At 35.4% G+C, this 26568-nt stretch overlaps 1 protein-coding gene across 2 annotated transcripts in view; it reads left to right on the top strand.

Moving 5' to 3' along the window:
- PDS5A (PDS5 cohesin associated factor A) overlaps positions 1 to 26568 on the top strand; it is a 118041-nt gene that overhangs the window by 67346 nt on the left and 24127 nt on the right. For both annotated transcript variants that reach the window (XM_045834152.1, XM_045834153.1), the window contains exons 18-28: positions 1452 to 1557; positions 3616 to 3776; positions 6391 to 6514; positions 7306 to 7464; positions 10374 to 10442; positions 11609 to 11745; positions 15157 to 15280; positions 15424 to 15628; positions 16098 to 16212; positions 23791 to 23923; positions 25401 to 25520. In XM_045834152.1, the coding sequence (XP_045690108.1) occupies positions 1452 to 1557; positions 3616 to 3776; positions 6391 to 6514; positions 7306 to 7464; positions 10374 to 10442; positions 11609 to 11745; positions 15157 to 15280; positions 15424 to 15628; positions 16098 to 16212; positions 23791 to 23923; positions 25401 to 25520 (1453 nt within the window). The remainder of the gene's footprint in view (positions 1 to 1451; positions 1558 to 3615; positions 3777 to 6390; positions 6515 to 7305; positions 7465 to 10373; positions 10443 to 11608; positions 11746 to 15156; positions 15281 to 15423; positions 15629 to 16097; positions 16213 to 23790; positions 23924 to 25400; positions 25521 to 26568) is intronic.

The following is a 26568-nucleotide window of genomic DNA, read 5'->3' as shown; positions in this document are numbered from 1 at the left end:
TGTCTTATATGCATATACTGGAACATTATTCAGAGTTAAAATGAAGTATTGCCCTGGCTGGTGTGACTCAGTGGATTACATGCTGACCTGCGAACCAAAGGGTTGCCAGTTCCATTCCCAGTCAGGGCCAATGCCTGGGTTTCAGGCCAGGTCCGTCCCCAGTGAGAAGCAACCGCACATTGATGTTTCTCTCCCTCGCTTTCTCTCTCCCTTCCCCTCTCTCTAAAAAAAATAAATAAAATCTTTTTTAAAAAATGAAGTATTGATACATGCTACAACAGGGGTGAATTTTGAGAATCAGGTAAAATCTAAAATTAGATTGAAATAATTAGTGGTTGTACCATCCTGTGAATATAGTAAAACCCATTGAATTATACACTTTAAATAACTGAATTGTATGGTATATAATTATGTTTCAAGCTAACTTTTATATACACATCCAATTTGTTTTTCAAAAAATGTTTCTGTATTAATTGAATATTTTGCATTATTTGAAGTTTTTTAAATTATTTTTGTGATGTTGAAGGGGAAATGAAAGTACTAAAAGTGGTTTAAATTTTAACATCTGTGTAGTATATATATATTTATACTTAAATTTTTTATTAATAATTTTATTAAAATATGTAGTAATATAACACCAAAGGAAAAAATTTAACCTAAAACTTTTCTGATTAGTTTCCATTTATTGAATATTGACTATGTATGTATGTACTAGGCCCTTTGCTATAATGATTTAATGTTCTCAAAGGAAGATAATATTTTTTTTCAGTTTACTGATGAGGAAACAGTCTCAAAACCAAAAATCACATCTGCTTTTACTTAAAATAGTACTATGTTTGCTAGTATAATTTTTATTGACCAGGAAGTCCATTTTGTGGTGGTTAGGTATATTTGAAAACTAATTCCATAATATTGGACAATTAAATGGTTTTTCATTGGTAAATCTGCTTATGAATATAACATGATGTACCTGATGAATTGCTTCTTTGCAGGAATTTCTAGAATAAAATGACTAATTCAGCAAATTAATTACCAGTGATTAATGCTTTTGCCCATGTATTTGTTTTTTACTTTGAGTGAATTATCTTTTGTCCATTTAGCAACTACCATCTTGTTGTTTTCTTAAAATTGTAAATGATCTCTTAACATGTGGAAATGAATATTAAATTGCTTATACTTTTATAAATATATTTCTAACATATACTTTTAACTTTTGTTGTTTTCCACTAGAGTTATTAATATACATTGAGTTAAGGGGTGAGGGAGATAAACTAAAAATAACCTGAACTGTTAAGTAGAGAGCAAAATTTAAAAAGTCACAAAATAACTTTTTCTCCCAGGAACATATTTGAATCAAATGTTTAGATTCTGTGTATGTCTTGCCACAATGCAGTTAGGGTACAGTTACTAATCTAGTGGTGTTACTGATTTAGATTTTCTTTTATTAATAGTGCACTGGTAAAGCTGATGAATAAATCAATAGAGGGGACAGCAGATGATGAAGAGGAGGGTGTAAGTCCAGATACAGCTATTCGTTCAGGACTTGAACTTCTTAAGGTATTTTTTAAATTGAATTTACTGGGGTGAGATTGATTAATAAAATTATATATGTTTCAGGGGTACAACTCTATAATACATCATCTGTATATTGTATTGTGTTTACCACCCCAATCTTAAGGTATTTTTGAAACAATTTTGTCTAAAGGCATTTCAGTAATCATAATTTGAATTTTGTTAAGAATATTTAAGAGTCAGGCTTTATTTCATTGGAAACTATTCAAAAGATTTAAACTTTTGGTAGGAAACATTTTATTAAAATGTGTTTTACATTATAATAATGTAATTATTTTACATTATAAAATAATATTTTGGGATTTCTGCTGTTTCATTTGTAATTTGCATGTCTGTTGTGCTTGTAATAGTATGTGCTAAATGATCTAGTTCCTTTTACAGAACCTGCATCTGGGGTAGTGGGACTGCTCACAGGAATTATTGTGTGTCAGCATCTGTCTGATCAGGGAATTTCTAAACAACTGGTAATAATAGTAGGAGGTGCCAAAGAATTCAGACAATTCAGCAACTAGTAAGAGTTAAGTCAGGCAAGACTTGTAGACAAGGTAAGACTTAATCTAGGGGGAACTCATCATCATCGAAGAGAATAATTCTTGGCATATTTTAGGGATCATTAGGAATCTAGCCTGACTGGAGAAAAAGATTGCTTTGGGGAGTAATGGAGACAAGTTGATTCCAGATTTTGGAATGCCATAGGGCCAGAAAGGTACTATCGGGGCTTTTTAACCTTGCTTTTAATGTAATAACAGCATTTAGTAGAGTTTTTGTTGGGTGAAGTAAAGAGAAGAAATAGAAGGCAAAGAGACATTTAGACCACTACAACATATAAACTAAGAGAGAAAAGACAAACCAGTTCAATGGACATTAAGTAGAAAAGAGGGTTGTATTAGAATGCTTTCCGTGAACAATCATGTTGTGGAAAGAATTGGTATGATGCTTCATAAGAAAGATCTTAATTATATTTTAATAATAGGGTTGTTTTTAGATGGTTTTAAGACTTAAGTCATATTTAAGATAATAGTTTAATAGGTTGATTTGATTTTTCAAATTTGATTCTCCATTTTTCTGTAATTAAAACCTCATAACTAAATATTATCACTGTAAACCTTACCAAGTGAGATAATCTCTCCCTTTTATTACCCATTAAATAAATGATTATTGCATTAGTTAATGAAGACTATATACTTTATTCCCCCCTCTCCCTGCCTCTCAACTTTAACCCTTATTTCAAATATTATGCTAACTAAATTGTTTCTGCTTCATGGAAGGTAAACTTTGTAGACATGTTTTGTCTAACCTGCTGTACGTTCCTTAAGGTTAGGCTGGGACTTAGGGCATAGGAAATAGGAAATAATTATATGTTTATAGTCATGATTAAAAGTTCACAATAATGGCTTCTTTATTTATAGTCATGATGATTGAATTTTTTTGTGATGGATTTCACTTTTAAAGTGTTTCTGTATAGAGTATCTTTTGGCATGACATAAAACTCCATGTTAGCATTTTGTTCACATCACAACATCACATACCATAAAAGAGGACCTACATTTTTGGCACTCCCAATATCTGAATAGACTAAGAAGCTAAGAAGAAAATAGGGCAAGGCCGCCCTGACTGGTGTAGCTCAGTTGGTTGGGCATCGTCCCACAAACCAAAAGGTCACAGGTTTCATTCCCCAGGGCACATACCTGGGTTGTGACCCAGTCCCTGGTTGAGGGCAGTTGGGAGCATGCAAGATGCTACTGATCGATGTTTCTCTTGCACATTGATGCTTTTCTCCCTTCCCCTCTCTCTAAGAATAAATAAATAAAATCTTTAAAAAAGAAAATAGGGCAAGGCTATATATATATCAACTGTCTTAAGGAAACTACTTAACAGTATTTCGGCCAGTGTCTTATTAGCCACACCTAACTACAATATATAAATCTTTATTCTTTTTAGCTAGCTTATGCAGGCCATCATTTTAAATCATAGTTATACTTATTTTCTTTTAATGGAATAAAACCATTATCTCAACTTCTAAAGCTCTATCTGTTCCTCCAGGTTCTGTCTTTCACACATCCTACCTCGTTCCACTCTGCAGAGACATACGAGTCCCTGTTACAGTGCCTCCGAATGGAAGATGACAAGGTAGCAGAAGCTGCTATACAAATTTTTAGAAATACAGGTCACAAAATAGAAACAGACCTACCCCAGATACGATCGTGAGTATATTTTTTTCTCATAATACACACAAATGTTTTCTAAGAGTGGAAGCCATAGGATCGTTGTTTTCCTTTCACCAAGGAAGACAGGAGAGGAGAAAGACAATTTTTATTTAGAACCCACTTTTCTGTATTCCTTCTTTCATCTTTTCTCTGCCTCTGGTGGTAGGGGAGGTCGTATCATTAGAATATAGACGGAGGAACAAACTAAAACTTTGTTTATAAAAATATTATTTTAAAGTATTATTAATAATCAGAATTATCACAGAATTTAAAATTTGTGATTAATATATTTTCCTAATCTGTGTGTGTTCACCTTTTTCTCTCCAACTGGTTATCAATTCAATAGCTACTATCTTTACATCCCACCACAGAATGGGGTAATCAAGTAGTGGGCTTAGTAAAATATTTCTTAGTTGTGTGGTGGTGGCAGTGGTGCTTTTATTGTTTTTGACCTCTCCCTCACCCCATAAAAATGAAGTACATTTTGATATCTTTGGCATCTTAAAGAGGCTGTCTTAGGATCAAACTTGTGCTGAGACTGTATTTAGACATAAGATGTGGGAGATCTCTTTTGGAGGAAGAATACAATGCTGATAGCTGTTGAATCAGATGTTCAGACTATATGCAAAGAGTTTGGGTTATATCCAAATCAAACCAACTTTTCCTTACAGGTTTATCATAGAACAAGAAGCCTCATGACTCCTCAAGTTTTTATTAAATTTGTGAATAGTTAAATTTGAGAAATAATTCAATATTTATTATAGATTATCTTCATTGTCAGTTTATACTGGCTAATATGAAAGAATTTCCACAGTCAGTCCCTGCTCTCAAGGAGTTTATAGTCTAGAGATGATACTCTTTATATGTATACATTATAGAAAAAGTCATTGACATAGTAAGGTAAAATTTCTGGTGAGTTTTTCAAAGTTAGAAAATCAATACATGTATTTGAAGTAAAGGATTTACTCATAAAGGAATTCTTTCCCAAAGGAAGCAGTAGAAAATGGGTACAGATGGAAGAGTTAACTTTGAATACTAAGAATAAAACCTCTTTTTCTAAACAACTAATGAGGAAGGGAGGAGAGAATCACTGAAAAACAGAAGCACAGCCCTGTAGACCTCAGAAACTACACTGACGGCATTGTGGAATCATAGCACACGAGAAAAGCAAGGGGAGATGTTGAAGCTGGTTTACGTGTCATTTCACTAGGCTGAAAAGAATTAATAATGCACTTAACAATAATTTGAATGACACGATATCTTCCCTTGTTACTTGTATTATTTACAAGAACTGTTACTCTGATAGATGAGTTTGTGACAAAAAGACTTAAGCAATACTCCAAGGAGTCTACTTGGGCATGGAAACCTCTACCTCATAATTCCAAACCTTCATGGAGAGAAACGTGGCATGTTCAGATCAAATCAAACTTATACTGACTAGCACATGTTCTGGGTTTTTTGTTGTTGTTGAAGTGCATGACATGGAGTCTGAGGTACTGCCCCTGAACACGAGGCTTCCCATTATCATAAGAGAACCCTTTGTCACCACTGTATGTGATAGCCCTGACCTGTTATAAATAGGGTCACTGCATTAAATGTACAAGGATCTTTCCTTAAATTTTTATTTTGCCTTATAGATTTCCTTCTAATTTCTATACTTACACGTTCATTGTAAAACTAACATTTTAAAAAATATTAAGAAAAAGTTAATATTTTCTATATATATTTTATTAATGTTTTATCTACTTGATGTGTCAATTTTTTATATTAATGGGTTGATACAAATGTGCTGCTTTTTTTCATTTCACTTGTTTTCCCATATCATTATTTAATGTTTTAAGACTGTTGCATGATAGTTCCACATTGTTCTATAGAAAGATTGCTTTACTTTGAATTTCATTGTCAGTATGGAGTTAGGTGCATGGATTTTGGAACAGAAATGTATATCTTCAAATCCCAACTCTCCCGTTCCCTAGCTTTGTAACCCTAAGAAGCTTAAATAATATTTGTGTACTTTAATTTTTTCATGTTTATTGACTATAATAATAACTTTCTTTGAATGATTTGAGGGCTAATCCATATAAAAATATTTAGAATCATGATTGGCATAAGCACTCAATTACTGTTAGCCATTTTTATTACTCTTCTACCAATGCATCTATAGCCTTGCATGCTTTTTTTCACTGATATGATCATTTCAGCTTTTCAATAAAACTTGCTCTTTTGCTACTTTCACCCTATGGCTGCCTAAAATAATTGAAGGGGATTGTGAAAAATTAGTAATACCTACTTAGAAAGTAAATGTAAAAGTATAGCATGAGGCAAGTTTTAGAATATGAATTAAGAGGGGCTCATTTATTTCTCTGTTTTCATGGGATGACTTTAAAACAAAAATTGTCCCCTGGAGTAACCCTTTCTTGAGGCAAGAATGATACTTGGGGACAGAGAAGGGGCTTTATATATTTCATTAGATTTGGTGATTTTTAAGAGAGACTTTTCTACCAGCCTTCATCCAAATAGTTATAGAAAAGGACATAGGAGACAACCAAAAAAACTACTTGTGTTTCATGGACTTTTTTGGTTATTTTAACTGCGATATTATGTTTTACAGGACTTTAATTCCTATTTTACACCAGAAAGCAAAAAGAGGTACTCCACACCAAGCAAAACAGGCTGTTCACTGTATACATGCCATATTCACAAATAAAGAAGTCCAGCTTGCACAGATTTTTGAGGTATATATAATATGTAGGGTATGTTTACATTGAATTTTATTTTTATGCTGTGAAGGTAGGATTCATTTCAGTTTTTTATCCCACCCTAGAATATAAATTTCATGGGAGCAGGGACACTTTCTGTTTTATTCAGCACTGTATTCCCAGTCTTTAGATCAGATTATATGTTCAGATACTACATGTGTGTTTGTGTTTAGAACATTTTACTTGATTTTAGCTAAATTAGCCCAGTGACCCATTTATCCTCAAAAGTATTAGTAGATGACTTTGAACAACCAAGTTTAAAATAACTGACACCGCTACCTGAAAATTAGTCCTGTTTGCCTTTCCTTATGAAAGATTCTTGGCCTGCTGCTACAAATATGAAGGTATTCCTATTATTATAGATTGGATATGATATGAACAGAACCCAGTGAACTGATTTTTTATGGTTCATAGCCTTTTAAAATGTCCCCACAGGATTTAAAAAAAATCCACAAACATAACAAACCTATTGTTGTTATGTTTGAAAACAATGCTGATTTGATGATGCAGAAATGTTCTTGTTTTTACTTCTACCTTTTACTTGGGTTTTCTGTTTTTGTTACCGTTTTTCTGCATACTTCAGTCTTACTAAATTTTAGTACGTGAAATAAGAATCAACTATCTAATATGGCTGAAGTTACTTTTGATCATATCATTAGAACAGATTTGTTTGAGCATGGTAAATTCAGGAGGACTCTGAAACATTTACTCTTTCCATAAAATGTCTAGCCCTTTACAGAACAACTGGTAATTCTGACTTTTTGTAGCCACTCAGCAGGAGTCTGAATGCTGATGTACCAGAACAACTTATAACTCCATTAGTTTCACTGGGCCACATTTCTATGTTAGCACCAGATCAATTTGCTTCCCCAATGAAATCTGTAGTAGCAAATTTTATTGTGAAAGATCTGCTAATGAATGACAGGGTAAGTTTCTCATTTAATTAAATTCAGAATCATGAGATTAAGACTACTATCTACATCTTTATCACAGACACAGAATTTCTACTTCTCTCTCTCTGTAATTCTCTTGTCCTTTTAAGTTATTGTATGTTTTCCCTCCTTATTTACTTGATTTCCAAATGACATTTTGACTTCCATTTAGCTATTACTACATATTAACATTTAAGAAGGAAAAAATGAGGACATGAGATGGATGAACTATGGAGTAAAAACTATGAATCAAATGGTGTTATCCTAACATTTGAAGGACATTGTATACTTGAGAGCTAGAATTTTGTTTTATTAAACATTGTTTAAAATGTAAGTGGAATTGTATTTGAGTAGCATTTTGAAATACAGGGTCCGGCAGAAGTAACGCCTGACTGAGTGTGGCTGGTAGGGTGATAATATTGGTGTAATCGTTTGTAGTTTTAATTTGAACATTTCACCTAAAATGTCATATGGTGTGCTTGAATATGACATTGTTGTGTTACAGAAATTACATACTTATGATTTTGTAATAAAAGACTTTGTAATTTAAAAAAGGACATTATTTGTATAATATACAGGCTGGACCCTGTATAATTACATTGCATTTTGACACTAGATTTATGTATTCTATTTTAGTTACTGAATTGTGTGTGCATGTGTGCTCACACTGATTTATTAGCTCTGGGTTGGAGCCCAAACACACCTGATTAAGAATCTCTGCTTTACCAAATGGACCTAATTAAAGAGTTGTTTAATAAAGACAAGCCAATTTTAGGTGCTGGATCATTTTGGATGACTTACAGTGCAGTGCTGACTTACCAAGTTTACCTAATCCTTCCACATGGTTTGATGGTCTTCAAGCCTCAATATCTGAGCTTAGTTGTCAGTGCACTCCCCTTCCCCCATTTGGATGTAATAGACAAGAATGGAAGAGCATGACCGTCTCATTCCTGTTCCACATTCTTGTGCTGTTCTTTGCACTATTGACAGATGTGACTGGCAACAAGTATGAAATTTAAAACACCTCTTAGATGATGACTTAATTATTAATGGATCCTATGTTAAGATGGCTCAAAAAAGCCATTTTTATTATTAAGTGTACAGATAACCTATGCTATATTCATCCACATTCTTGTTTGTTGGGTGTTTTCATTTTGATTTGTTTTTAAAAACAAACATACATTTAATAACACAAATACCTCCTGTATATGTAGGAGACACCCAGGAAAGCCGAGTGACTCTTCTAAAATGGCCCAAGCTACCACCTAAAATATTCACCCACATTGTTGTGCAACCATTACCGCCATCTGCTTCCAGAACTTAATCATCTCAGACACAAACTCTATTCATTAACCAATAATTTCCCATAACTTCCCATTGCCTCCTCCCCTCAACCTCTGGTAAACTCTGTTATACTTCCTAGCTCTATGAATTAGCCTGTTCCACATACCTCCTTTCATACAATATTTGTCCTTTTGTGTCTGGCTTATTTCACTGAGTGTAATGGTTTCAAGGTTGTGTTACAGTATGGATCAAATTTCATTTTATGCCAGAATAATGATCCATTGTGTGTGTGGCCTACATTTTGTTTACTCATCTGTTGATGGGCACCTGAATCTTTTTCTACCTTTTGACTGTTAGGAACAATGCTGACATGAGCATTTGAGTTCCTGTTTTCAAATCTTTGGGAGATACATACCTGGGAATGGAACTGTTGAGTCACATGCTCACTCTGTGTTAAACTTCTTGAGGAATCCCCAAACTGTTTCCCACAGCAGCTCTACATTCCCACCAGCAATGCATAAGGCTTCCAGTTCCAATAGATTTTTTTTTAAGTGTATTAGGGTTACATTGGTTCATAAAATTATATAGTTTTAAGTGTACAACTCTCTAATATATCATCTGTATCCAATACATCTTTTTTTAAAGATTTTATTTATTTTTAGAGACTAAAGAGAGAAAGGGATGGAGAAGGAGAGGTAGAGAAATATCAAATGGTTGCCTCTCACATGCTCCCAACTGCGGACCTGGCCTGCAAGCCAGGCATGTGCCCTGACTTGGAACCAAACCTGTGACCTTTTGGTTCACAGACTAGCATTCAATCCACTGAGCCACACCTGCCAGGACTGTATCCAATACATCTTTGCCACACTCTTCTTTTCTGGTGTGTGTGGGTTTTTTTTTATAATAGCTGTCCTAGTAGTGGGAAATATTATCTGGTGGTTTTGAGTTGTGTTTCCCTAATTACTAATGATACTGAGGAATTTTTTATGTGCTTATTGGCTATTTTTCTATTTTCATTGGATATTCAAAGTCCTGTGTCCATTCTTAATTGGATTGTTTGAATTGTAAGAATTCTTCATATATTCTGAATATTAAACCTTTATCAGATATTTCCCAAATCGAAGATCATGAAGATTTCCCCCTATATCTTCTGAGAGTCTCATAGGTTGTTGTTGTTTTTTTTAGCTCTTAAATTAGATCTTCGATCCATTTTGAGTTAATTTTTGTATATCATTTAAGGTAACAAATGGGTCAGCTTTTTTCTTTTGCTTGTGGATATCTAGATTTTCTAAAAACCATTTGTTGAAGAGACTCTTCTTAATAATTGTTCCTAAGATCCTTTTAAAAATTAATTAGTCATAAATGTGAGGGTTTTCTGTGTTCTCTATTTCATTTCATTGTTCTATGCCTGTACTTATGTCAGTACCAACCACACTGTCTTGATTACTACCATAGGTCTCTGGTGAGCTTCAAAATCAGGAAGTTTGAGTTCTTCAGCTTTGTTCTTTTCTAAGCTGTGCTTCATGACTTTCATATAGCACTGCATTATTTAGCATAAAAATTTAATGAGCAAAACTTTAAAGTTCTTTCTAAAAATTAAATTATTCAATTAACTATAGTCAACAGGTGAGAAGAATGGAAAATTATGGTCTCCAGATGAAGAGGTTTCCCCTGAAGTACTAGCAAAGGTAAATTTTTGTAGGTCTTGATAACATTTATGTTGAAATAATGAACATTCATAGAGATCTATTTTTGAACTTAATAGTTAATAATCATTTTTAAATGAGGTGCTTTATTTTTAAATCAAAAGTTGTCTTTCTCAAAGAAACTGTAGTTGTCTTGTGTTATTGATATAGAGATGTCTGCATCTTGCATAGACCTTCCTGCCTGCTAAAACAATTTCAGTGAGGCCGTCTTACTCAGAGATTGTTTGCAGAATGTTGATGCTCAAAAACATCTCAAGTGTAGCCTCCCCACCAGTGTACCTACCTACAAGCATATGAATAGTGACTTGACAAAAACAGATAGCTGTGATCAAATCGGTAACTTTTAATAGATGTAAATTGTACCTTATAAAGCTAATTTTTAAAGTGGTAGTGTTAGGATTTAAAACTAGGCTTTTCCATTACTTTCTTCTTTGATAATCTGTTTCATCTTGTGTAACTTCATAGTCATCATTATTTTATCAATTCCTTTTTCCAGGTTATCAATAAATATCATAAATAATACCTGTATTCTTTAGGTAGCGCTTTCACATATATTGGTAACAATCTTTTGAGTATAAGCATACAAGTAATTATAACCACAAGTCATTATGGAACCTCCTGATTTTTTTCATCAGAATGTTAAGTGAGAGTACAGACTTGATGGTTTCATCAAAATAATTTTTCAGTACTACAAAAAATACTACAGTCTATCTAAATAGTTATAGTTATTTTTAATCATTATAATTGGTTAAGTAGTTATTTTTTTGGTTAAGTAGTTATTTTAAACAATATATTTTGAAATAATTTGAAAATGTTGGGCAAGTATTCAAGTATGAAAGGCATGAATTCAGGGACCAGACCTTGGGCGTTTTCTGTCATAATAATGTCTCAGTCGCCTTATTGTGCAAATCATACTTCCTTCATAGATTTGCTTGGAAATTAAATAAGTACATATACAGCCCTAGAAAAGTGTCTAGTACAGATTAAACAGAATAAAGATTAGTCTTTATTGTTATTATTATTCTACAGACTTGTTTAATAAAGCATGTCTGCTGGCAATTAAGTCATCTCACTTGATTAACAAATTAATTTCCTTTTAATTGGAATTTTAAGTTGCTTTCTTTTTTTAGCATGTTACTATTTTATAGGTACAGGCAATTAAACTTCTGGTAAGGTGGCTGTTGGGTATGAAAAACAACCAGTCTAAATCTGCCAATTCAACTCTTCGGTTATTATCAGCGATGTTGGTTAGTGAGGGTGACCTGACAGAGCAGAAGAGGATTAGGTGAGATTTTTTCTTCCTTTTCAACTTTTTTAGTGCAAAATGTTAATAGAGCTTACATAAGAATTATTTACCTAATTAATGTTGAATGTTGTTTGCACTGTATATTTGGAATTAAATTATATGTATTCACTTGGGGTTTGTATTTCAATAGTGATGGTGTATTTTTCTTCACTCCTAAAGGCTGAAGTCTTTTCAATAAATTTTTAGTCATAGTCACTATAGGAATGAGTTAGTGTCAGCATGTGGTTCAATTAATCTATTATTTGTTGAATTACTACTCTTTGCAAAACACTATGAAAAGCATTGCAGTGAAAACAGGTAAGATTCAGTTCCTGCCTTTAAGAACCTTACCCACCCTGTAGTATAATGATTAAAAAAGTGGAGTGACATGGTACTATGAAAGGAATAAAAATTTTAGTAGACCTTCAAAGAAAGAAGAGTCGCAGCCTCCTGGTGATTTGCAGAAGATTATATACAAGGTTCTACAAATACAAAATAACTTTATTTCTATGCATTTTCACTCTTCAAATCCATGAAATTACCATCTCTTCTTTCTGCTCTTCTTTTTTAACATTTTATTTATTTATTTTTAGAGAGGGAGAGAAACATCAATGTGTGGTTGCCTCTCATGTACCACCTACTCCCCCCAACCCCCACACCAGGGACCTGGCCTGCAACCCAGGCATATGCCCTGACTCAGAATCGAACCAGTAGCTCTTTAGTTTGCAGGGAGGCACTCAATCCACTGAGCCACAGCAGCCACGGCTTCCTTCTGTTCTTTTTAAGATGAAAATAAAAGCCAAAGTTTTTATGGTGCTAGCTTGTTTTAAATTCTTGATACATTAGGTTTCAAGAGACCAACAGAATAACTAAAGAATCCTACTTGTGATTCATTCCTATTTTAAAATTCATGTTAGTAGGCAGAATTCATTATTCATTTATGTATACAGTATTTATTGAGTACTCTTCTATCAGGTACTGCTATGTTTTTTAAACATACAAAAATCTCCAAGGAATATGCGTTCTGGTGGAAGAGATGGAAAATGAGCAATTACAGTAAAGATGAAGAATGTTTTAATAAACTCAAGGAAACCATGATAAATTAGTTTTATCATAGAATAAAGCGGGGGTAGCTTTGTATGAACAGATTGAGGATTAGAGCTGAGTTAGGAACAATGAGGAGTTTTAAATTTGGGGAACTTATGTATAGTGAGTGGCAAAGGCTTAATAAAATGAGCTCTTAGAAATCAGTGATAAATATGCAGGATCACAAGTAGAGATGAAGACTACATATTTATTATCAGTTTACTTTTTAAAAACATTTAGCATCACTAAATACAATTTAAACTTAAGTGATACATCTGGCCTATCAAATCAGCAAAAAAAATTTTTAATTTTTTATTTACTTTATTACATTTTATTTTTGATTTTAGAAAGAGGTAAAGGAAGGGAGAAAGAGGGGAAGAGAAACATTGATATGAAAGATATCGATCAGTTGCCTTCTATGTGTACCCTTACATGGAACTGAACCTGCAACCTTTCAGTTTGCAGAACGATGCCCAGCCATCTGAGCCACACCCGCAGGGGCTAAAAATGTGTATGTATTTTTATATATGGGATCAGGGAAATAGGTTCCCTCATTACTCCAGTGAGCATAATTGGCACAGTCTTGGCAGGACAGTTGGCATTTTGTGTCTAGACCCTTAAAAATGTCATCCTTTGATTCTATTTTTACACTCATGAGATGATAGAAGAATCATACAAAAAGATACACACAAACATGTTTTTTCCAGTATTTTTGATCATCACAAAAAAATACGGGAATAGTTAATTAGAGAATACATATCATGAAATATTGGGCAGATCATAATTAGATATTACATATTCCATGGTTAACTTGGGCTGTAGAATCAGAAACATACAATTCTATAGTCTATTTACTACAGCTGTGTGAACTTGTATCAATTTTCTAAGCCTCAGTTTTTTTCATTTTATAGAGTGAAAATTAAATGAGATAAAGGCCATAAAGTACTTCTTACACTGCCTGGCACAGTTAAGCACCCAAATAGTAACTATTATTTTTTGACCCCATATTTTGCCATATATAATGCACTCCACATTTTTGTGCACATTATACATGGGATTATTATACCCATGGTATGTAATCATTATACCCATGTACAACTCGCGTCCTTATTTTTCCCTCAAAAATTTGGGTCAAGCCTTGGCTGCTGTGGCTCAGTGGATTGAGTGCTGGCCTGCAAAGCAAGGAGTTGCTGATTCAGTTCCCAGTCAGGACACACGCCTGGGTTGTGGGCCAAGTCTCCGGTAGGGGGCACACGAAAGGCAAGCACACATTGATGTTTTTCTCCTTCTCCCTCCCTTCCCCTCTAAAAATGAATCAGTAAAAATCTTTTTAAAAATTTGGGGCCAAAAATGTGCGGTATACACAGCGAAATGTGGTGATTCCTGAACCATTTGCCTCAGAAGCCGTTTAAGGGGACCCCATTGTTACTAGTGCTCACTTTGACAATCCTGTTCTCCAAGAGTGCATACAAAAGTCTCCTCTTATATGCCGAATAGTCCCCTGTGGATTCAGGACAGATTTCCACCTTTCCTGCGGTCTTCCAAATATTAAAGCCATGCTATCTGCCACATAGAAGTTGAAGTAAGAAGATTGTCCTTTCATCCCATTCAGTGTCGTATTTTACTATTTAGTAGTAAAAGGCCACTGAGCAGGGATGGGAGTGCATGAACTTTCTAGGTTCCCTTTACAAACTTGTTGGTGCAAAAGAAAGTCTTCCCCAGAGGATGGTACCTGAGATAGACACTGGCTGTCATCTCCATATCCTCTGCTTTTGGATATTTGTCTGCTGTCTCTCCTCTTCTGGTACAAATCAGGTCCTGTTTTCTAGCCCCTCCATTTTGTCAGACCTAGGTGGCTTCAGGTAAATTTTTATTACATGTATGTATATATGCATATGCATTTAAAAGTTGTTGGAAATAGACTTTAGACAATAGGTGATTTTTAATTTGTTTTTTAATCAAATTTTCTCCGGTGAATGTATATTCCTTTTAAAATGAGAAATATAGTAACTAATGTAAATGACTCTTTGTAGCACTGTAGTTAGTGTGTTTGTGATCATAAGTAGAGTTTCTTGGCTGTGGCAGAGGATCTAAGCTAGAGTAGAACTAAAAATGAAGGCGGATAAATTTATTGTCAGTAGTCACAGTGATTTGAACCTTCTGCCCTGTGTGAAGCTCAAGAACTCCAAGTAGCTTTCCCATATTTGTAGATTATGTCATTTGAAGTATAAATTATGCTGAGGATCTTAATACTCAAAAAGGGATCAAAGCATTTTTATGAATGATAATGGTTATAGGAAATGTTTATTTCTTTTTTGTTTATAGTAAATCTGATATGTCTCGCTTGCGATTAGCTGCTGGTAGTGCCATAATGAAGCTTGCTCAGGAACCTTGTTACCATGAAATTATAACCCCAGAACAGTTTCAGCTCTGTGCACTTGTTATTAATGTAAGTAACAATCTTATTTTTGTCAATTACTTGACCTTCCAAGTTAAATATATTTACTTTCTATGGCTGCAGAGCCATTTATTGTATAGATTTATTCGCAGACGGGATTGTATTTAAGTATTTTTGGTTTTGTGCTGCTGTAGGATGAGTGCTACCAAGTAAGGCAGATATTTGCTCAGAAACTGCATAAGGCCCTTGTGAAGTTACTGCTTCCATTGGAGTATATGGCAATTTTTGCCTTGTGTGCCAAAGATCCTGTGAAGGAGAGAAGAGCACATGCACGACAGTGTTTACTAAAAAACATCAGTATACGCAGGGAATACATTAAACAGAATCCTATGGCTACTGGTAAGTAACTTTGAAAGTTCTTGGTGTGCAGATACATCTTGTCAATATATCATTTGCGGGGAGATATTTTATATAACACTGGGATTTTTACAGAATGCTATCAGTGTAATTATGTACTTAAAATCTAAAGTTCTGGTTTCTGAGTCCTCTTTATAACATAATGCTGTTCGAGGGAACTGCATTTTTTTAATGGGATCCAAGAGAATGACTTGATTAGAACGCTTTGCTCAAAAAAATGTCAGCAAGTAAAGAATTATTCTAGCTTTGCCAGGGACCCTCTGTATCATTTTATTTATTTTTTTGGCTTTAGTACCCTTTTAAATTATTTTATTATTAGATTTTATGTTGCCTGTAATTTAGAATGACTGAGGGGGGAAAATGGAAACTGACATGGTTAAAATGCAAAAAACTAGGGAAGGATTTTATAAAGATGTTATTACTCTTGTTAATAATAATGTTTTCACTTTAGAGAAGTTATTATCGCTGTTGCCTGAATATGTCGTTCCATACATGATTCACCTGCTAGCCCATGACCCAGATTTCACAAGATCACAAGATATCGATCAGCTTCGTGATATCAAAGAGTAAGTCATGTTGATTTTCAAGAATTCTTAAAAATTACTACTTTTTAAAAAATACTAATTTTTTTCTTACTGTTCCCATTAGATTAAAAACCTTTTTATAGTTTTTTATTTTATTTTTTAGTTTGTATTAATATGGACTTCTGTTACTTCTGTTTGACAATTTAGAAAGCCATGTAGTAAAAATTTCTCTTTTAAATGAAACTTTACTTTCAACCTCAAAAAACAATGCCTAAAAATATGCATGAACACACAAAATATTCTTTGGCAAGACTATAGTAATACAATATTAAATTTTTTATACCAGTCACAGATTTGTCTCTAGAGGAAAGACGGGCAAGTAAACAATTACAAAACACTGGTTCAAGAAGTGGTCTTCATGTAAAGGAGAACTTTGTATTTGCTGCAGGGTAAAAGAGTGAGAGATGGCCTAAGGTTGTCTACAAATGCCCTCCAGAAAACTGTAATGCAAGATTTACTGTCTTTCCAGTTGCTGGCTTTTGCTTTGTACTTTTAAATTGGAACCTGCAGTTTGTGTTTGACATATCACTTTTCAACGTGGAACATTAAGTTTTATTTCAAGTTGTAATCAACATTTATTTCTGTGTCCTGTAGCTTTGGTCACTGGAATTGTGACAAAATCTTAACAGTTGGGAGAGATGTTGTATCTTACCCAACATTACTGTGTGTGAAGCGCCAGACTGTGAGATCCTTGCATTTTGGAGGCTGTCACTCTATTGTTGTTTGTTCCAACACATGAATCCAGTGGTATTGTCTTTATACAGTGGTGCCCCCCATCCATGGTTTCACTTTGCATCATTTTAGTTACCTGTGGTTAACTAAAACAGTAAACATGTATACATGGAATGGAAAATTCCAGAAATAAACAATTTATAATAAATTCATAAATACCAACTGCACATCATTATGAGAGGTGTGATGAAATCTCACACCTCACACTCCATCTCTCCTTGTACCATCAAGACATGGATCATTCTTTTGTATAATTGTTCCATTTTATTAGTTATTGTTGTTCATCTCTTACTGTGCCTAATTTATAAATTAAACTGTGTCATAGGCATGAATGTATAGGAAAAAACAGGATTTGGTACAATCCGTGATTTCAGGCATCCCCTTGAGGGTATTAGAACGTATCCCCCACAGATGGAGAGGACTGCTGCATTTTACATGCTCGAAAATAAGTCTACATTGATACATATTTTAAGAAGCTACAGAATTAGGTTTTAGGAGACATAGGTTCTAATCACAATCGTGTGACTGAAAAGGATTCTTGGATTCAATTTCTGTGTGGGGTGTGTGTGTGTGTTGGGGTGTGCTCCCCACACCAAGAAGCAATTTTTGGACACCAGCAGGGTGTCTTAAGAATTCAGTTCAATGCTGACACTATCTGCCAGGAGATGGAATCAGTTTCATAGGTGTAGGGCTCAGTCCCTCAAGAACGCACTCTACCTAAGATGTCACTGGGGTATTCATGTTCCACATTATCGTGGTATTGCTATTTCTCCCTTTAAGTCTGTTTATATTTGTTTTATATATTTAGGTGCTCCTATGTCGGGTACATAAATATTTACAAGTGTTAACATCTTCTTATTGAATGGACTTTATCATTATGTAATGTCCTTCTTTTTGTCTGATACATGTATAGCTTCTCCAGCTTGATTTGCATACAATATCTTACTTTGATTCAAAGTCCCTTTACTTTGAATCTCTGTGTGTCCTTACACCTAAAATGTGTCTTTTGTGGGCAGCATATAGATAGTTTTGGGGTTTTTTTATTCATTCAGCTACTCTGTCTTTCAATTGGAGAATGTAGTCCATATAAAGTAACTATTGATACATGCTTACTGCCATTTTGTTGTTTTCTAGCTGTTTTTCTAGTTCCTCTCTGTTCCCTTCTCTCGCTTTCTTCCTTTGTAGTTTAGTGGTTTCTTTATGCGTTCTTTAGTGGTTTGCTTAAATTCCTTATCTCTTTATCTTTTGTGTATTTATTGTAACAGTTTAAGTTGATAACAACTTAAGTTTGATCCCATTCTGAAGCTCAACATTTGTATTCCCCCACCCTCATTTTGTTTTTAATGTCACATTTTTCACCTTATTATCTTGTGTATTCCATAACTAATTATTATAATTATAGTATTTTTCTTTTATCTTTTAACCTTCATCCTAGCTTCATAAGTATTTAATCCACTTCCTTTACTATGAATTTACTTTTCTAGTGAGATTTATTCTTTTACATGTGTTCTTGTTATTAAGTAGAACACTTCCTGTAGCATTTCTTGTTAAGGCAGTTTAGTAGTAATGAATTCCTTCTGCTTTCACTTCTCTGGAAAACTATCTCTCCTTCAACTTTGAGTTTTTTCTTTCAGGACTTTGAATATATCATGCCACTCCTTTTGGCCTCTAAACTATAGTGAAAAATCTGCCCATAGCCTTATGGGGGTTCCTTTGTACATAATAAGTCCCCCACTTACTGCTTTTAATATTCTCTTCTTGTCTTCAACTTTGATGTTTTAGTTATAAAGTATCTTAGTGAGGGTCTCTTTGAGTTCATACTATTTGGAACTCTTCCTGGATCTGATGTTCTTTTTCTTTCTCCACCTTAGGAAAGTTTTCAGCCATTATCTCTTCAAATATTTCTGCCTTCTCTCTCTTCTCCTTCTGGGAAGCCTGTTTGATTTTGTCCTACATGTCTCACATGCTATTGTCACTCTTTTTTTCTTTTGCTGCTCGGATTAGGTGAGTTCCACTGCCTGTCTTCAGATCAACTGATCCTTCTGCTTCACCTGGTCTACTGTTAAACCCTTCTGATGTATTTCTCAGTTCTGTTATTGTATTCTTCAGCTCTGTTACTTATATTTGATACCTTCTAAGATTTTCTTTCTTTGTTGAAGTTCTCACTGTATTCATCCAAACATTTTATGGCTTTTGCTTTGAACTCTTATCGGGTATACTACTTATCACTATTTTGTTAAGGGTTTTTTTAGTGAGGTTTTATGTTATTTTTTCATTTGGAACATGTCCCTCTGTTTCCTCATTTTGCTTGACTCTCTGTGTTGGTTTCTATGCATTAGGTCACAGGTGGCAAACACAAGACCCATGGGCCGAATCCGGCCCTCCACCTTATTTTATCCGGCCCACCTCTTTTTTCTACCCGGCAGCAACGCTGAGCTCCTTGCCCCTAGTTAAGGAGTAATTACATCTATACAGTCCTAAAATTACATTCAGCCCTTTGAAGACAACTGCAGGGCTGATGTGGCCCCCGGTGAAAATGAGTTTGACACCCCTGCATTAGGTGAAACAATGACCAGTGGCTTCTTGTGGGGGTTGAGCCTTTTTGTTGAGCTCTGCTCCAGCTCAACCTTAGTCATTTCTCCAACCTTTTAGCTCGTCTAAGGAGCCTATTACATTTTTCATAGCTTTAAGTAGTTGAGGGTGTGCCAAGACCTGTCAAGGTTTGAAGGGGTTGGGAATCTCAGCACCAAGATTCAGGCTGGCTGGAAGCCAGACTCTCAGGCAGCAACTTTTTTATAAAGTCCTCAGAGGTTGCAGGCATAAGCCCCACTGTCCGCCAGAGCCAAGCAACCTGGAGGTATCCCCGGGGATGCAGTCGCAAAAATCAGGGCTCCAGACAAAGGGACAAGCTCCTGAGAGCACACCGGAGCAAGGCAGAGAGCAAGTGCCAAGCTGGCTTCCACAGCCTATGATCCTTGAGACAGCTCTGTGGGCCCCACTACATGTGTGTCCAGCCTGAAGCCTGCATCTCGGACAAGCCTCCTTCACAGAAAGTTGGGGAAGTGGGCCTCAGTCCACTGTCTGTGCAGTGTCCTGGGATGGTAGTCTACCATGAATTGTCCTTCCTATTGCTGCAGTCCCACGGGACCAAGGAACACAAACCTCTCTGGCCACCAGAACCAAGGGATTGAAGGGAGTCCCCTGTGTGTCACCCACAAAAACTGGCCACCAGGTACATGTAATGCTTTCCTCTAAGAGACACTGGTGCACTGGAGTATGGCAGAGGGTAAACATGAAGATACCTCCTACCTTCTGGGTAAAGATTATAGTTAGCTCGCAGATGTGTGAAATTAGAGGCCTGCCCCTCAGGCCACAGTTAGGATGATTAGCTAATAGGCTTCCTTCACAGAAATACTGAGCCCCTGTCTTGTTGATCCTTGCTGTGCCCTGGGGGTGGTAGCTGTTTAAGAACCCTTGGGTACAGTCTTGTGGAACCCATAAGCATAGGCCCCACTGGCCACCAGAGCCAGGCGATGTAGATGTATCTCCTGGAACAGTCACAAAAATCAGAGCACCAGACACAGGTGTGCCCCTTTCTAGGTGACACCAATTATTACAATCCCATGTGACCAAGAATACAAGCCCCTGGACTCCAGAGCCAGCCAATGAAGAGGTATCCCCTGGGCAGAAAGCCACCAAAAAATGAGGCATCAGACACATGTAAAGGGTCCCTTCTGGTGCTGCGGGTTCTCTGGAGCATGGCAAAGGGAGAGTACCAAGATGGCACCTGCCAGTCTCCATCCCCAGAGGGTATTCTAGAAGGTCTCTAAATGTGTGTGTTAAATTACCTGCCTGCCCCTTGGGAAGAGATTTTACTATAAGCAGGTGAATTTCCTTCACTATAAGTCTGTGTATGATCAGCTGCCTCTGAGCTGGACCCTGGGGCTAGTAAGTTCAAGTGCATGAGCCCATTTCAGATTGCTACCATCTTGTGGATCTCAGGACACAAGCCTTGTTGGTGTTCAAAATTAGATGTTTGGGGGGCTCATCTCTGAAGTGTCTTAAAAGTTGGGGTGCCCAGTGTGGGGTTTGAATCCTTTGTTCCTCCAGGGTGAAGTTCCAGGTTTTGAGCTCCCTCTGGGGTTACGGGTTAGGGTAAGGTTGTGTTTAGCCTTTCCTACCCACTTAGATATGGTTTTCTTCCTGTTTCCCAATGTGTGGTTGTCAGGCAGCCACCCTGTATGGTATTTGAAGAGGAAATTGTTCTATATGTAGCTGTAGACTCTTGTGTCCATGGGAAGAGGTGAATTTAAGATCTTCTGATGTTGCTCTCTCAAACCAGACCAAGTTTTCTGTTTGTTTTTGTTTTTAATTGATCTTCTCTCTGGTTTTTCTCTCCATTATTGGAAATAGGTTATTGAACTATCTGATTATTATTGTTAGCACTACCAGTTTATCTCTTTAATTCTGTCCATTTTTGCTTCAAAGATTGTGGAGCTCTGTTGTTAGGTTCATATTTATTTATAATAGTCACAGCTTCTGGCTGGATTGAACCTTTATTGGCATAGTCATTCTGGGCCTCTTGTAATCTTTTTTTTTTTTTAACTCTAAATTCATTTTGTCTGATAATAAAATAGAGACTAGTTTCTTTTGGTTACTATTTTCATGACATATATTTTTCTATCCTTCTACATTCTTATATGTAAACTGAGTTTCTTGTAGACAGCCTGGGGCGGGGGGCGGTTCTTAATTCATTCTGATCTCTGCTTTTTAATTGAGAGATTTAATTTATCTTCATTTAAAGTATTTACTGATAGAGGGCCCAGAGGCATATGAAAAGATGTTCAGCATCACTAGCCATCAGAGAGATGCAAACTAAAACCACAATGAGATACCACTTCACACCAGGCATCATAAACAAATCAACAAACAAGTGTTGGAGAGGATGTGGAGAAAAGGGAACCCTAGTGCACTGTTGGTGGGAATGCAGACTGGTGTAGCCACTGTGGAAAACGGTATGGAAATTTTCTCAGAAAACCAAAAATGGGACTGCATTTTGATCCAGCAGTTCCACTGCTGGGATTATATCCTAAGGGCCCTAAAACACCAATCCAAAAGAACCTGTGTACCCCAATGTTCATAGCAGCATGATTTACAATAGCCAAGTGCTGGAAGCAACCTAAGTGCCCATCATTAAATGAATGGATTGAAAAAGTGTGGTGCATTTACACGATGGAATACTATGCAGTAGAAAGAAAGAAGGAGCTCCTACCCTTTGCAACAGCATGGATGGAACTGGAGAGCATTATGCTAAGTGAAATAAGCCAGGCAATGAGGGACAAATACCATATGATCTCACCTTTAACTGGAACCTAATCAACAAAAGAAAAAAGCAAGCAAAATATAACCAGAGACATTGAAATTAAGAACAATCTGACACTAACCAGAGGGGAGATGGGAGGGTATAATGGGGGGGAACAGTTTTCAGAAACAACTATAAAGGACACATGGACAAAACCAAGGGGTGGAGGTGAAAGCAAGAGAGGGAGGTGGGTTTAGCTGAGGTCGAGGGGTTGGGAGGTAAATGCAGACAACTGTAATTGAATAATAATAAAATAATGAATAAAAAATATTCACTGATAAAGGAAGGATTTACTTCTGCCAAGTAACTACTTGTTTTCTCTGTATCTTATGTATCTTTTGTTACTTAGTGATTCCAATTAACATCTTAAACTTGTAACAACCAAGTTTTGAATAATAGCAACTTAGTTTCAATAGTATACAAACTGTGCTACTATGTATGTCTATTCCATGCCCTTCATATTATTGTTATAAATTAAATCTTTACATTGTTTCCATTTATAGAGATAATTATTTTATACATTTGCCTTTAACATCAGATATTTTAAAAAGTTACAAATCAAAAATATAATAATGCTGGCTTTTATATTTACCTACATTGTCACCTTCACCAGTGTTCTTTATTTCTTCTTATGGCTTCAAGTTACTGTCTAGTGTCCCTTCACTACATCCTGAAGGACTCAGATTTAATATTTCTTGTAAGACAGGTCTACTAAAAACAAACTCCATTAACCTAATGCTAAATTTCTCCCTTACAGTAGTTTCTTAAAACTTACATAGAATGTAGACAAAGAAGTACACGTAGATTATCATCAAATGATTTGTTCCCTGTTGATGCAGTAAAGCAGTAGCGCCATGGCTGCCTGGGAATCATCCTGGGAACTTATTAAAAATAGGCTTTAGCCTAGGTTTGTCAGTTTAAGTTCCCCAAGTGATTCTGATGTTCATCCTGATTTAGCCTTTTACTTGGAAATTCAGGTGTCCCCTTCAGATACTTGATGAATTGAGTGTACAGTAACAAGTGGAAAACAGGAAAAATGGTTTGAGATGTGGCCACTTAGCTGAGTGACTTGTTATTATGCACATCGGCCTCATAGCATATGTAGTTCAGTTATAACACAGAATTGCATACTTATCCTGGTTTGCTCATCATTGCCAGGCACTGATACATGTGAAGTCACCTAAATGTTTGTTGAATACCTATAGAATGAGTTTTTGTGCCTCATGAAACTGTCAGATTTTTTTATATTAAGCTATGTTTTCATTATGTTTAATATTTTGTGATTTAACTTTCCATCGAACTGCATATTATTAACAAGCTATTTCTGCTAATGATTAGGATTTTCTTTATATTTTACTCTCATTATATGTAAGCAATAGAACTTCCCAAGAAGATATTTAATCCATTTAAGCACAAATACCTACATTTAGTCTCTTTAATAGGTGAATAATATGTTTACCATTTAGGTGCCTATGGTTCATGCTTGAAGTTTTAATGACAAAGAATGAAAACAATAGCCATGCCTTTATGAAGAAGATGGCAGAAAATATCAAGTTAACAAAAGATGCCCAGTCTCCAGATGAATCCAAGACAAATGAAGTAAGATTATATGAGGCCACTGGGTATTAAGATGTTATAGGAAAAAATAGCCCTGGCTGGCATAGCTCAGTGGATTGAGCTCGGGCTGCGAACCAAAGTGTCACAGGTTCGATTCCCAGCCAGGGTATATGCCTGGATTGTAGGCCATAACCCCCAGCAACTGCACATTGATGTTTCTCTCTTTCTCTCTATCTCCCTCCCTTCCCTCTCTAAAAGATAAATGAATAAAATCTTTTTTTTAAATAATAAATAAGTAAATAAAATAATGTTTCAATTAAAAATTTTAAAAAGATGTTATAAGAAAAAATATTATGGTCCTTGTCACAATTGTTTTTTCTATTACGTGCTATATTAGATTATAGAATGTTTATACAAATACATATATTTATAGTCAGTTTTTATTGGATTTCATTACAGTTGAATTCTATTATTTGAGGACTGTTTATTATTCTGAAAAAGACATTAAAACTTCTACAGAGCAGCCCTGGCTGGTGGGGCTCAGTGGATTCAGTGCCAGCCTGTGAACCAAAGTGTTGCTGGCTCTATTCCCAGTCAGGGCACATGCCTGGGTTGCAGGCCAGGTCCCCAGTAGGAGGCACGCGAGAGGCAACCACATATTGATGTTTCTCTTCCTCACTTTCTCTCTCCCTTCCCCCTCTAAAAATAAATAAAATATTTAAAAGTACAAAATTTATACAGAGCAAGGGGATAAAAGCTAATAAAATTACAACTATGCTATCTTACAAACTTTCAGTAAGAATTACAGACAAGAAAGTATTCTTTTTGTATGTTTCCTTTGGATTAGTTTGGTTTGTGTGCTATATTTTCTAAGGTTTTTCATTTATTTATTTATATATATATATATATGTATTTTTAGAGAGGGGGGGAAGGGAGGGAGAAAGAGAGGGAGAGAAACATTGATGTGCAAGAGCTACATTGATCAGTTGCTTCTTGCACGCCCCCAGCCGGAGACCTGGCCTGCAACCCAGGCATGTGCCCTGACTGGGAATCAAACCAATGACCTTTTTGGTTCAGAGGCCGGCACTCAATCCGGTGAGCCACACCAACCAGGGCAAAGACTTTTATTTTTCGAGAGGATAAGGGAGGGAGAAAGAGAGGAAGAGGAACATTGATGTGCATGCAACCAGGGACCTGGCCTGCAACCCAGGCATGTGCCCTGAATGGGAATCAAACCTGTGACCTTTCGGCTCGCGGTCCAGACCTCAATCCACTGAGCCACTGTTTGCTGTTTTTAATGCATCCTTGGCATTTGGGTTAAATTACAGGTTGTTTGTTTGTTTGCTTGCTAGGAGGCTACATAAGAATAAATGTCAAATACAAATATGAAATATTCAAGGAATAAATAACCACACATCCTTCTTTTGATTCCATTTTATACTTTGGGTAAAATTGGTTCTTATCATTATTTTGCACTACTAAAAGCTATGTATGATCTTTCTTTTTTTTTCCTCCCTAGAAACTTTATACAGTATGTGATGTGGCCCTGTGTGTTATAAATAGTAAAAGTGCTTTGTGCAATGCTGATTCACCAAAGGAGCCAGTCCTTCCAATGAAATTTTTTACACAACCTGAAAAGGTAATTTTCTTTCCCCTCATTTTTCTACCACACAAACTGATTTAAATTTCAGTTACCATCACCCCTAGTGGCAAATACTGGATTGTCTTGACAATAGAGTAAAAAATACCTCTGTGAGTTTACAAAGAAATGGGAGAGTGTCTTCCAAAGCCCTGAACAACAGCATCCTAACCTTATAGAGTAGGAGAGTACAAACCAAGCTTGGTGGTGGTGTTCTTAAGTTAGCTATTCCTTCTGGATATATCCAGTATGTAATGTGTGAAACACTGTGAATATATATGGATACACACATTCATATATACATTTTTATATATACACTATATATATATGAAATGAAAATTTAGAATTAATGAAATTGGTCTTGACAATGGATAGACCTGGATTCTAATCAACCATGTCTAACTTGAGAAACTTCAGACATTAAATTTTCTAAACCTCAATTTCTTCATCTATGAAATGCAGATTATACTAATACCTGTGAGTGATTACTAGTATGATAACTAGGTTTATAAGTTTGTCACATAGTAAGCGTTCAGTAAATTATATTAGTAATTAATACATAGTACATTTATTCCATCAGCAAATTAAGTTTTCCAGCCAACCAAATGAAGCTCACTTAAGTTTTTCCATCTAATTTTTTTAATTAGTCATATCAAGAAGAGAAAGAATATTTAGTTAATATTTTTCTTTTGACTATTTCCTTTAATAATAATGATTTACTGTTACAACTTTTTAAACTTTAAAAATCCTTTATTTCCTGCTTTAAAGTGGTATTTTAAAGTTTAACTTTCCTGTGCTTTTGTTTAAAAGACAGAATTCTCAATATTTTTCATTGGGAAATATATAGCACTTAAATATTTTTTACACATTTTGAAACCTGAAAATGTACCTCAGAGGATGCCTCCCCCCATAATATTTTACAGAAGAACAATCCAAGAAACGGAGCTTCCTGCTTTGAATGCCATCCTTTGACAGTTTTAATCAGCTTTAGTATTTAATTATTTAGATCTTTAATTATTTTCTATTTGTCATTCACTGTGCCAGGTTT

Source organism: Phyllostomus hastatus, unplaced genomic scaffold (genome assembly GCF_019186645.2).
Source record: "Phyllostomus hastatus isolate PE091 unplaced genomic scaffold, TTU_PhHast_1.1 phas_contig_196, whole genome shotgun sequence".
Lineage (NCBI taxonomy): Eukaryota > Metazoa > Chordata > Mammalia > Chiroptera > Phyllostomidae > Phyllostomus > Phyllostomus hastatus.
Note: the sequence above shows the minus strand (reverse complement) of the source record. Positions and strands in the feature narration are given on the sequence as shown.